The 13,760-nt window shown below is 34.3% G+C and overlaps 1 protein-coding gene across 4 annotated transcripts in view; it reads right to left on the reverse strand.

Moving 5' to 3' along the window:
• Positions 1 to 13,760, reverse strand: part of COP1 (COP1 E3 ubiquitin ligase) — a 214,756-nt gene that overhangs the window by 61,617 nt on the left and 139,379 nt on the right. For 3 of the 4 annotated variants that reach the window (XM_043924369.1, XM_043924370.1, XM_043924371.1), the window contains one exon: positions 11,276 to 11,392. In XM_043924369.1, the coding sequence (XP_043780304.1) occupies positions 11,276 to 11,392 (117 nt within the window). Of the gene's footprint in view, positions 1 to 308; positions 602 to 11,275; positions 11,393 to 13,760 lie in introns of those variants that run through there. The other variant, XM_043924372.1, reaches the window with a different exon arrangement.

Below are 13,760 nucleotides of genomic sequence, written 5' to 3' on the forward strand. Positions count from 1 at the left end.
TATACACGAACTCTGAGGATCTACATACATCCTGAATACTTTCAACACAAACCCTGAATACTTCCAGTGTTCCATCAGGCTTTTCTTACTTCAGTTTGGAGACCTTTGCTTCAGATTACATGTCATGTATTTAAGTATGCATTTTTACATGTGAAGACTGTAAAGCATATGCACAAAGGTAGTATTTTTATGTAAAAATTTCCCTGTGATTTCACACAAGGGGAAGCCAGTGAAGGTAATATAATTAGCTAATATACACTGACACTCAATAAATAACAAATTCTTTCATAAACAGAAGATGATTAGAGCCTTGATAATTATATAGCCTTTATTCACTCAGTATCATAAAATTTCTAAGAACAGGACATTATTTAGTCATTACCACAAAATTGTGGTGTAACAAACTGTTCTAAAATTTAGTAGCTTAGAGCCATCATTTATTTTCACAGATCTGAGAGACAGCTTAGTGTTGGCTAATTTCAGTAGCACTTCTTTATGCAGCTGGAGGTTGAAAATGATTTGGCTGGGGCAAATCAGCACCACTCCAAGTGGCATTCCTCCTCTCACTGGGACCAGCAGCTGGCTTGATCATGTTCTCTTCCTGGTGATGGCAAAGGGGCAAAAGTAAGCAAGCCCAACTGGGAAAGTGCATTTCAAACTTTTGGTCAATTTTATATCTAACATCACTGGAGCCAAAGCAAGTCTCACTGCCAAGTTCAAGGTCAGGGTAGGGTTGTTTCTGACAGTGGGAAAAAACTGTTTCGTATCAAAGCACATAAGCACACAGAGGAGTAAAGAACTAAAACCAATAATGCAATTTAATATAAATATTAAAATCTGAAACAAATCTTTCAGCATTAACAATAGCTTAACATTTAAAGAGGACAATTAAATTGGCTCTGTTGTAGAGTTTAAAACATAGTTTATACAGCTTAAGAGTAATTCAGAACCACTAGAGGAAGAAATAACACTTGAAATATTAAGAGGTACAAGCACTACACATTTATATGTCGAATGGTCACAAAAAGATGAAATAATAATCACTAGACAGAAAGAAAGCTAGCTTAGAGACACTTTTGAGCTCATGGCTTGCAATACTGACATGGCAATCTATACATTCTGTTTTAAACTAAGATCTCTAGGGGAGGAAAAGAACAATCACATTTTATGTAATTCAATTACGTCCTTTAAGATAATATGTTAACCATGGTCTCTGTCTAATGATACCTGTAACTCAGATACTAGTAGCTAAATTTTAGATTTTCTAGAGCAGTCTTTTATAATATAGCCTCTTTTCCAATACTCATCCAAATTTTCCCACTAAAGAAATAATATGTAAATTACATGATTCATCACTCTACTGTATTTAGTGTATTTAAAAAAACTAACCTTACAAACAAAATGTGAAAACACCAAATAAATGTTCAAATTCAGAAAAATGATTTCAATTTTTTACATAAATATTTCAAAAATATTTAAAGCATTTGACAGATTTACAATAATCTGCAACAGTAAGCCCTATTCAGAAATAACTTCAAAAAAAAAAAAAAAAACTTGAGGAAAACACAGTTTCTGGGACCCATCAAGTAAATCACAAATAACAGGATGTAAAAAATCTTTTCTTATTGAGTGAATATTTGAATAAACAATGATACTGATATTTAATCTGGAATTGTTGCTGTTTAGTCATGAAGTTGTGTCTGACCCTTTGTGACCCCATGAACTGCACACCAGACTTCTATGTGCATGGGGTTTTCCAGGCAAGATTACTGAAGTGAGTTGCTACTTCCTTCTCCAGGGGACCTGCCCAACCCAGGGATGAAACCTGCGTTTCCTTCTTGGCAAACAGATTGTTTACCACTGAGCCACCTGGGAAGCCCCATTCTTGCATTAAGCTTGTTCTAACAATTCCCTTAAACATAAATGATCATGTCTTTGACGGCAGTTTAGTCACTAAGTCATGTCCGACTCTTGTGACTCCATGGACTGCAGATTGCAAGGCTCCTCTATCCATGAGATTCTCCAGGAAAGAATATTGGAGTGGGCTGCCATTCCCTACTCCAGGGGACTTTTCTGACCCAGGGATTGAACCAGGTCTTTCTAGTCAAGAGATACCTGGAGTAAGAGGTAAATTTTGAATGAAGCAGGTCAAAGGCTAACAGAGTTTTGCCAAGAGAATGCACACGTCATAGCAAACATCCTCTTCCAACAACACAAGAGAAGACTCTATACATGGACATTATCAGATGACCAACACTGAAATCAGACTGATTATATTCTTTGCAGCCAAAGGTGGAGAAGCTCTATACAGTTAGCAAAAACAAGACTGGGAGCTGACTGTGGCTCAGATCACAAACTCCTTATTGCAAAATTAAGACTGAAATTGAAGAAAGTAGGGAAAACCACTAGACCATTCAGGTATGACCTAAATCAAACTCCTTATGATTATACAGTGGAAGTGACAAATAGATTCAAGGGATTAGATCTAATAGACAGGGTGCCTGAAGAACTATGGATGGAAGTTTGTGACATTGTACAGGAGGCAGTGATTAAGACAATCCCCAAGAAAAAGAAATGTAAAAAGGCAAAATGGCTGTATGACAAGGCCTTAAAATAGCTGAGAAGAGGAGAAAAGGAAAGATACATCTATTTGAATGCAGAGTTCCAGAGAATAGCAAGGAGAGATAAAAAAGTGTTCCTACGTGATCAATGCAAAGAAATAGAGGAAAATGATAGACTGGGAAAGACTAGCGATCTCTTCAAGAAAATTAGAGATACTAAGGGAACGTTTCATGCAAAGATGGGCACAATTAAGGACAGAAATGGTATGGACCTAACAGAAGCAGAAGATATTAAGAAGAGGTGGCAAGAATACACAGAAGAACTATACAAAAAAGATCTTAATGACCCAGATAACCATGATGCTGTGATCACTCATCTGGAGCCAGACATCTTGGAATGCGAAGTCAAGTTGGCCTTAGGAAGCATCACTACAAACAAAGCTAGTGGAGGTGATGGAATTCCAGTTGAGCTATTTCAAATCCTAAAAGATGATGCTGTGGAAGTGCTGCACTCAATATGTCAGCAAATATGGAAAACTCAGCAGTGGCCACAGGACTGGAAAAGATCAGTTTTCATTCCAATCCCAAAGAATGGCAATGCCAAAGAATGTTCAAACTATCGCACAATTGCACTCATCTCACATGCTAGCAAAGTAATGCTCAAAATTCTCCAAGCCAGGCTTCAACAGTACCTGAACCGTGAAGTTCCAGATGTTCAAGCTGGAGTTAGAAAAGGCAGAGGAACCAGAGATCAAATTGCCAATATTTGCTGGATCATCGAAAAAGCAAGAGAGTTCCAGAAAAACATCTACTTCTGCTTTATTGACTACACCAAAGCCTTTGACTATGTGGATCACAACAAACTATGGAAATTCTTCAAGAGATGGGAATACCAGACCACCTTACCTGCCTCCTGAGAAATCTGTATGCAGGTCAAGAAGCAACAGTTAGAACCGGACATGGAACAACAGACTGGTACCAAATCGGGAAAGGAGTACGCCAAGGCTGTATATTGTCACCCTGCTTATTTAACTTACACAGAGTATATCATGTGAAATGCCAGGCTGGATGAAGCACAGGCTGGAATCAAGACTGCAGGGAGAAATATCAATAACCTCAGATATGCATATGATACCACCCTTATAGCAGAAAGTGAAGAAGAACTAAAGAGCCTCTTAATGAAAGTGAAACAGAAGAGTGAAAAAGTTGGCTTAAAATTCAGAAAACCAAGATCATGGCATCTGGTCCCACCACTTCATAGATGGGGAAATAATGGAAACAGTCAGAAACTTTATTTCGGGGGGCTCCAAAAGCACTGCAGATGGTGACTACAGCCATGAAATTAAAAGACCCCTGCTCCTTGAAAGAAAAGCTATGACAAACCTAGAGAGCATATTAAAAAGCAGACACATTACTTTGCCAATGAAAGTCCATCTAGTCAAAACTATAGTTTTTCCAGTAGTCATGGATGGATGTGAGACTTGAACTGTAAAGAAAGCTAAGTGCCGAAGAACTGATGCTTTTGAACTGTGGTGTTGGAGAAGACTCTTGAGAGTCCCTTGGACTGGAAGGAGATCCAATCAGTCCATCCTAAAGGAAGTCAGTCCTGAATATTCACTGGAAGGACTGATGCTGAAGCTGAAACTCCAATACTTTGGCCACTTGATATGAAGAACTGACTCATTTGAAAAACCCTGATGCTGGGAAAAATTGAAGGCAGGAGAAGAAGGGGATGATGGAGGATGAGATGGTTGGAATGGCATCACCGACTCAATGCACATGAGTTTGAGTAAGCTCTGGGAGTTGGTGATGGACAGGGAAGCAGTACATGGGGTTGCAAAGAGTCGGACATGACTGAGCGACTGAACTGAACCCCCTTTTTAAATGGTCTGCTCACATATTCCTATGGTCAATGTACATATTCCTAAACAGCGTAGTCTGTTTTGCATGCTCATAAATAGAATTGCACTATGTTTTTCTGACTTTCTTTCATTCAACATTTATGCTTGTTATTCATCCACATCATTTCATGGAGATGTAGTTCCTTCATTTTCACTGCTGAAAATGTTCTCCAGTGCGAATATGCAAACAGTACACCTATGTACATTACTTAAATACATGTTTCCCTAGGGTGAGGTTTCTCAAACTTCAGAGTGCTTAAGAATTATATGGGGAGACTGTTAAAAGAGCTGGTTCCTGGGGTCCACCTCCTGAAATTCTGATTCAGTAGGTCTTGGTCAGGGTGTTAGAATTTGCATTTCTTACAAGCTCCTAGGTGATGCTAATGTTTATGCTTTGAGGAGCAGAGCTGTAGGATATATTCATTATTTCCTTATTTATTTGAAAGAGTTTTTCATGTAATATAGACATGAAGATTTTATCACTTGTATGTGTTCTAAATATCTTCTCCCAATTAATAACTTTTTAAGAAAATATGTTTTGGGTATTATTTGATAAATAGAAGTTTTTAATTTTGTTGCAGCCAAATTTATCCACCAAGCATTTCATACTTTTCAGCGTTTGCACTGATAGATCAATTAGTTTCAAAAAATGAATGATCATGTCTATTATATTAGTAACAGTTGAATAATAAATGCCTGACTTTAAAGTATTTCTGCATTTAATGTGAATATAAAATTTCTTGTGAAGTCTATTTTTAATAAAAACCTAGCTAAATGCCACTTACAGGCTGGAAGGTAAGACAGATACAAATAGGTGAAAGATTTACTAGGTGCCTCAAAGTTGCTCTTAAATTCTAGACTATCAAAGGTAGGTTTTATGACAAAATAACAATTTGTTTCTTGAATATTGGTGCTAATGCATGCCACTTCCATTTGCATTCACAGAAATTACTTAGAAACTTGAAAACAAAATGTCCTTGACATAGTATAAATAACTGAAACACATGTTCATGAATGCTGTGATGCTAATTAAGATTCATTAAGTAAATATTCAGACACTTAATTTATTTAAATGTGAAGGAAAAGACATTCCCACTGGCAACCACTATATAAAATAAAACACAAACTCTTAGTCTTCAAAAGCAAAAAATAACCTTTTTGTTATTTTGTCCAAATCACAAAAATTAGAAAATACTGAAAATGGGGAAACAAATGGTGAATGTTTATATGTATGAAGTGTTTAGTTTGCTGAGAGTAAGAAATTGTTTACAGCAACCAAAACTGAAAAGTCTGTTGAAAACAGTTTAACTAGAATATTTCAGAATTCCTGTTTGTTCTAGAAACATTACTCCTTCCCAGTGAATATGTTTATGTGTATAAATGTCACTCCTGAATCAGAATAATATGAATTTTACCTTTGACTTACATTAATACCAGTAATTTTTTGGGGTGGGGGATGACACAACTTTAAAGAGTATTACTCAGGAGTACCCAAATTTCCTACCTGTTACCATAATTACAGCTTTAAAATTTGCAAAATGGTTCAAGTTAGTAGTAAGCAAGCAAATCTACCATTCTATTAAAACCACAGACTGTTATGAGTTCTATTTACTTCAGTGTAACAGTGCTCTCTAAAACTGGCTTTAGAGAGGATGAATTGGAGAAAAATAGTTTTCCTTTTTCTACTCAATAAGAAAACACCATGTAGTAATCTAGTAAAAAGACAACTAATAAATGCCTTTACCTTTATGTATAAAATTTTGTTCTCTCCTCTGGTAAATGCTTCAGAAAATCTCAGGGCTTAAGAATAGATTTTAAATGGTTTAAAATAAAATCTAAAGCCTTTTTCTCAATATTTAATACAAAAAAAGATAGTTTAAAACTCTGTAGTCTACTTTTTTCAAGGGGACCATGACCTAGGATTTGATATTTTAAAAGAAGTACTTGCAAACTTTTAGTCCACCTTAAGAAATTTTTCATGCTCTAAGTTCTAGTAAAAACAAGAAAAAAAAAATCTAACCAACCAATCAATGGCCCCCAAAACCCATCTTTTTATATTATGTTAAAAGGTGAAAGAGCAAAATAATGAGCACAAAGAGAGAGATGAACTCATTGCATCAAATGGAAATATAAGATCTAAATGAAAGTAGGCAGGAAAGCTTAGAATTAGCATTAGGCATCATTACCCAAGTAGGATCCATAGTGCCCTTTCAACCAGGAGTCAATCTGTAATTGCTGGGGAGTTCACATACTAATTTTGTATTATCATAACTCCAAAAGCAATGTTTAAAAACGTACAGCCCATTCCCAACATCGAATTCATCATCACAAATGATATTTAATAAGCAACCTCATGATTATGATTCTGTAACTCTCTCAGTGGCAAAATAAACGGTACAGCTAAAGAGAGACTGATGTTTTATAGTTTAAGGAGCAACATCTAGATAATAGCCTGCATTCTAAGAAATATTTCAATTCTAAATGAAGATGATTCAATATCAGTCACTGTCTTCTAGTAACAAAGTTGTTTTTTTTTAAAAAACTATGACTAAAGGCATTGATTCTAACCCTATTTCAAAGCCAGGAAAAATGTCTTTAACTCACATCAATTATTCAGCATTGTGATGGATAGGGCAGATGACATTTAGTATCTGTTCCCAACACCTTATAGAATTTACAGCCAATGGAAGATGGAAAGTAAAAACTATATTGCCCAGATTCTCATGTAGCTATGCTTCTAGATGTGAAACAGATTTCACAGTGGGATGCACTTATGTATGATTTGAAAGATTGGAATTCTGTGGTCATTCTGCATTGGAAATATCTGTTGCAAGCACCACTGTAAAGATGTGGATGTTCTCTGGAACAGATGCAGTACTGTTCCAGTGTCCAGTCTGCAGCTCTGTGGCAATTACAGTGAATTTCTGCTCCTTTGATTACAGCCATGGCATCACATTCTCATCAACAAACGTTGATCACAACAGTTCCAATGGCCGAGAAAGAAATAACAGCTCTCCTGGCTTACCTATACTGAGAGTGAGTTAAGAGTCATTCCAGAAGGTTCAGTTTGCATATCTCCAACTCTCCTAATAATCAAATTTGCATAAGAACATTAAAAACAGTGGGAATGTGTGGTGTTCTGGCCCCAGAAGCACCACCCACCACACACACCCCAACATAAACACACACACATACATGGACTTTGAAGAAGGTAACAAATATTTAGCTAGAACAACGAAGAAGAAAAAAGACAGAAGACACAAATGACCAATCAAGAATGAAAGAAGGAAAATTACAACTGACATTACAGAACAATAAAGGAAGAGGAAATTTAAAGGAATTAAATCACAAGAGAATCTTATGAACAACTTCATGCTCACTAATTAGAAAAATTAAATTTACAAATTCCTACCAAAAAGAACTTCAAGAAGAAATAGAAAATCTGAATAAACTTATAAAAAGTAAAGAAACTGAACTAGGTAATATAAAATTTTTCCACAAAGAAAAGTCCAAGCCCAGATGGTTTCACTGATATACTCTGCCAAATATTTATAGAAGAAATAATAATAATCCTTTACAAACTCATTCAGTAAGCAAATGAGGAAACAATTCCCAAGTCATTCTATGAGGCCAATAGTACTTTAGCAAACTAAATCTAGCAACAAGTAAAAAAAATTTCACAACGTGGTCAAGACAGATTTTTCCCAGGAATGGAAAGTTGCTTTAACATTAAAACAACAACCACCCCCACCCCATGAAATACCTCATACTATTATAATAAATAACATAAATCACAAGATCATCTCAACATAGGTAGAAAAACTTTAGACAAAATCTAATAATATAATAATAAATACTTTTCGCAACTAGGAATAGAAGGAAACTTAACCTGATAAAGGGTATCTACAAAAACTCACAGCTAACATCACACTTCATTGTGAATGAATGAATACTTCCCCCTAAGATAAGGAAATCCCTTCTGCCAATTTCATTCAGTATTATATAAGAGCTTTTAATTCATGCAATAAAGCAAAAAAGCTTTAACATAGTACAAGAAGAAATAAAATTATTTTCATTCACAGATGATACAATCTCAAATGTAGAAAATCTCAAGAAATTCACCTTAAAACTATGAGGAAAAAAAACATGAGTACCAAGACTACAGGATGCAAAATCAATATGCAAAAAATTGATTATATTTATGAAGCCTAGCAACAAACAATCCAAAAATAAAATTAAGACAACAATTCCATTCAGTAATAAAACACTTAGGAATAAATTTAACAAAAGAAGTTCAAGACTAACATACTGAAAGTTATAAAATACAGATGTTAAAAATGGCTAAAAAGGAGACAGAGGATTATAGACCAATTTATGTTTACAGATATTAAAAATATAAGCCAAAAAGTCTAGCAATTTATCAAAAGAATTCCACATTAATGTTAAACCTAAATTCTAGGCTTACTCTAGAAACACAAATATAGTATCAGAAAATGTATAAGCATATCTCAACAAATTAAACCATATGATTATATAAAGTGATGCTGAAAAGGCACCTGATAAAATACTGAATTTGCTCGTAACTAAGAAACAGTTAAATAAATGATTTGAATTTAATGAATGCTATTCTTCAGGGAATTCTCTGGCAGTTCAGTGGTTAGGACTCTGCACTTCTACTCTCAAAGGCCTGGGTTCAATTCCTGCTCAGGGCAGTAAGATCCTGCAAGCCATGGAGCAAGGCCAAAAAATTTTTAAAAACCCACAAAACTATTCCTCAAAAGGGGATATCATGAACAGCAAACCACTAAAGCTGATTCAACTAAAGGAAATACATGGGAAAAGTAACCATAATTAGTATATAACATGCCTTTTAAAAAAAGAGAATGTAAAAAATCATTAGAAAAGAAAAAAATACAACCATCACTTTTGGCTACTAAACAGATAGCCCAAAGGACTCTAATAAAAAGTTACCAGATTTAATAAGAACAATGCATAGATATAATACAAATATTCAAGTATCAACAGTTTTTTATTTTTTACTCTCAGCAAACAATAGTTAAAGGAATGCAAAAAAATAATAACAAAATTACAGCAAACATAGAAAAAATTAACCAGAAAGACCTAAAATGTAAGTGAAAAAAACTAAAACTAAAAATCTCTTTGAAAGACAGAAAATATTCCAAACAAACAAAAAGATATCCCATGTAACTACAGTAAGATGAACTATCTTAATATCACTGGTTCCAAAATTAACTAATAAATATAGGGTAATTCAGATGAGAATCCCAAAAGAATTTTTCTAGAACTGGAAAAATATAAATCTTAAAGCTTACATGGAAATGTAAAAATTAACTAAGAAATACATGAAAATTTAATCCAGTGAGGACAAAACTGCCTGCCAGATAGTTGAGGCATTTTTAAAGTAGATTTTTCCTTTCCAGGAAGGAGAAATTTTAAAGATGCTCATGTCTGGCATTTGTACATATTTCATATTGATTATAAATATGACCATCATTTTTCTATTAAAAATGATGACTAATAGTGTTTTTATAACATTAAAAAACTCAAAAAACTACTTTATCTAAATGACTGATAAGTATTAATTAACAAAAATACCTCAGCAATTATTGAGCATCATATTCTAAGAGCTTTACACATGTGTAAAGCCCCAAAAGATGTATCTCTATTTTAAGGATAAGGAACTTGGGGAGAGAATTTAATCAACTTGCCCAAAGTAACATTTCTAGTCAGTGACAAAGAAGGATTTAAATAAGAGAATACTAGTTCCCAATGGAAAAGAGCAGCATACTGGGGGAAAAAATGTATCTGCTAATGAAAAGGGAATTCTACCCACATATACATGTTCTCCTGGAATTTAACTATGAAAGTATGTTAGTATCCAAGTGAAATACACAGTAAGTTGGAATAAGGAAAAGATGTAATGACAAATTAAGATTTAAATTTACCTTTTAAAAAAGTAATTATTGTGTTCATGATATTGTGCTAGATAATCTTTATTTTTTTAACCGAGATTATCAATAAAAAAAAAAAAATGAATCAAGAATCAAGGAGATTTAGCAATGTAAAAGTTAAAACACAAGTGTTTACTGCCTCAGTAAACACTCAAGGTAGAAAATCAGATATAGAAGACAAAGGAATGAAGAGTAGAGTGATCACATAATTAACCTTTCAACCCAGAACACTTTTGGGAATGAAAGAAGGGCCTAACAATTATTATAATGGTAAGACAAATATAAACTAGGACTGCCCCAGGCAAATGCAGACATTTGGTCACCCTAGTTAAGAAAAATACTTTAACAAAAAGTTCTTTGGTATGATTTTTTTCTGGTACTTACTACGTTAGCACGTACTCCACAATATAAGATTTAATCTATCTTATTCACTGTCCCTAGATGGGTGCTTTATACATAGTAGGCACTCAATAACTGTTCAAGGTTTTATAGTAGGTTTCCCATAATTTAAAAACAAAAGGTTTCCCGTGTCTATACAATATTTAAGCATCATTATGACCTAAATTTGTAAACAAGCATAAATCTGGGTATACAAAGACTTAGAGGAAACAAAAACAAAAATAATCAACAAACACATCTTTATGTTTTAAACATGGGAGATGGAATGCTAAAATTAAAGCACAGCAATTAATGTAAAAATGGTATACTACATACTTCTAATTTAGAGTGCAATAATGAAAACAAAGTTTAAAGCTACAAAGAAAGCTATTCTTTTTAAAATGTTTTTTTACCTTAGTCATGAAAACTGACATCAAAAGAAGACAAATCTTTCATTTCTTACCTGCACAGCCGAAAGCCAAATGGTATCTGGAAGAGGGGCTGAATTTGACACAGCACACGTTGGCCTTCGCCTCGATGCTTGCCACTGAGTTGTCCAAGTTGGTAGACCATAGCTTCACTAAGAAGAATAACAATAAAAATGAAAATAAACAATACATGAGCCAAGACTTCTATAACCTAGGGAGTCTGCTTCTTGCTACAGTTGTCTTTTCATGCTCATCTAAGTATTTTGATTTAGTAGGATCAAAAATATTTAAACTGAATAAATGAACAATGTTCAATAGAACAGTATATTTAAACTAACAGAGCTTAGTTTCAAAGTCAGAAAACAACACAGACAATCAATATATAATGAGAGAAAAATATGATCTCTTAACTAAGACATACAAGACAGGTTAAAAAAAAAAAAAGCAGTCTGGAAACACATGTGCATTTGTTTCAGCATTCTTTAAATTGGGTGTGTGTGTGTGTGTATGAGCAGGGAAACTACATGGCTTATCTTCCAACCTATTAAACTTTTGAGAACTTCATATACACACACATTTTCACATGTATGATTTATATATATACATACATATATATATATATATCACATTGTATATATGATATATACACAAATGTCACTTAAAGTACCTGGAAGCAGTTCTTATTTTATCTTTCACTTAAGAAATCCATTATTTTAAAATTTTATGTGGGAAACAGAGATTCACAGACTTAGAGAATGAACTTACGGTTGCTGGAAGGAAGGGATACTTAGGGAGTTTGGAATGGACATGTACACACTGCTATATTTGAAATGGATAACCAATAAGGGTCTACAGTATAGCATATGGAACTTTGCTCAATGTTACGTGACAGCCTGAATGGAGAGGAGTCTGGGGAAGAATGCATACATGTGTATGCATGGCTGAGTCCCTTTGCTGTACCCCTGAAACTATCACAACACTGTTAATTGGTTATGTGTGTATGCTCAGTTGCTCAGTCATGTCTGACTCTTTACAGCCTCATGGACTGTAGCCTGTCAGTCTCCTCTATCCATGGGATTTTCCAGGCAGGAATACTGGAGTGGGTTGCTATTTCCTCTTCCAGGAAATATATCTTCCCAACACAGGGATTGAACCTGTGTCTCCTGCATTGTCTGGTGGATTCTTTACCACTGAGCCATCTGAGAAGCTTTTAAAGTCAATACTATCTCAATCAATATCCCAGCACAATTTTCTATAGCTACTAGTAACTTGATCCTAAAATGTTTGTGGAAAAGCAGAGAAACTGCAGAGCTAAAATAATTTTCAAGAAGGAAGATGAAGAACTCACACTAAATGATTCCAAGACTTAAGCTACAAGGCAAGACAATGTGGTACAGTAAAAGAAGAAATACATAGATCAATGTAGAATCAAAATAGTGTCACACTCCTGTATCAGAAACGGACAGATCCAGCAAGCAGAACATCAGTAAGAATGTAGTTGAACTCAATAATAAATCAAACTGGATATAACTGATATCTACATATTATTTTATCTAACAACAGTAGGATACACATTCTTCCCAAACTCACATGGATCATTCATTAAGACAGATCACACTCTGGGCCATAAAACACCTTAACAAATTAAAAAAAAAAAAAAAAAAGAAACCATACAATGTATTGCTCAGACTATAGCAGATTATATTTGGAGATCAAACAACATACTTCTAAGTAATACATAAGTCAAATAAGAAACCTAAAGCAAAAATTAAGAATATTTTGAACTAAATGAGAATGAAAATATAATTTAATAAAGAAATCTGTGGGATGCATCACTCAGAGGAAAATTTATAGCACTGAATGCATATATTAGCAAGAAAAAAGATCTAAAATCAATAATCCAAGCTTCCATTTTAGGAAACTAGAAAGAGAAGAGCAAATTAAATCCAAAGTAAGCAGAAGAGAAGTAATACAAATCTGAAGAAAAATCAGTAAGTTAAAATCAGGAAGTCAACAGAGAAAATCAACGAAACCAAAAAGCTCGTTTAAAAAGACTAAATTGACAAGCCTCAAGGTAATCCTTAACAAAATCTCAATGAAGTTTTTTGAAGAAATAGAATAAAACGCATCCTAAAATTTATACTGAATCTCAGTAGGCCTAAAATAGCCAAAACAATCTTGAAAAAGAAGAAAAAAAAATAATGGAAGACTCACTTCCCGACTTCAAGACAAAGCTACAGTAATCAGAACAGCGTGGCAGCGGCATAAAGACAAACGCGGAGACCGAGGGAAGAGGAGAAAGTTCAGCAGTAAACTCACAGATACGGTCAGACGGCTTCTAACACAGGTGCTAACATCTTTCGGTGGGGAAAGGATAATCCTTTCAAGAAGTGGTGTTGTGAAAACTGGACATTTGCATGTAAACAACGAAGTCAGACCATTACTTTATACCTTACACAAAAGTTAACCCAAAACGGATCAAAGCCACAAATGTAAGAGCTAAAACCATAAACCCGTTAG

Source organism: Cervus elaphus, chromosome 14, assembly GCF_910594005.1.
Source record: "Cervus elaphus chromosome 14, mCerEla1.1, whole genome shotgun sequence".
In the NCBI taxonomy this organism is placed as follows: Eukaryota; Metazoa; Chordata; class Mammalia; order Artiodactyla; family Cervidae; genus Cervus; species Cervus elaphus.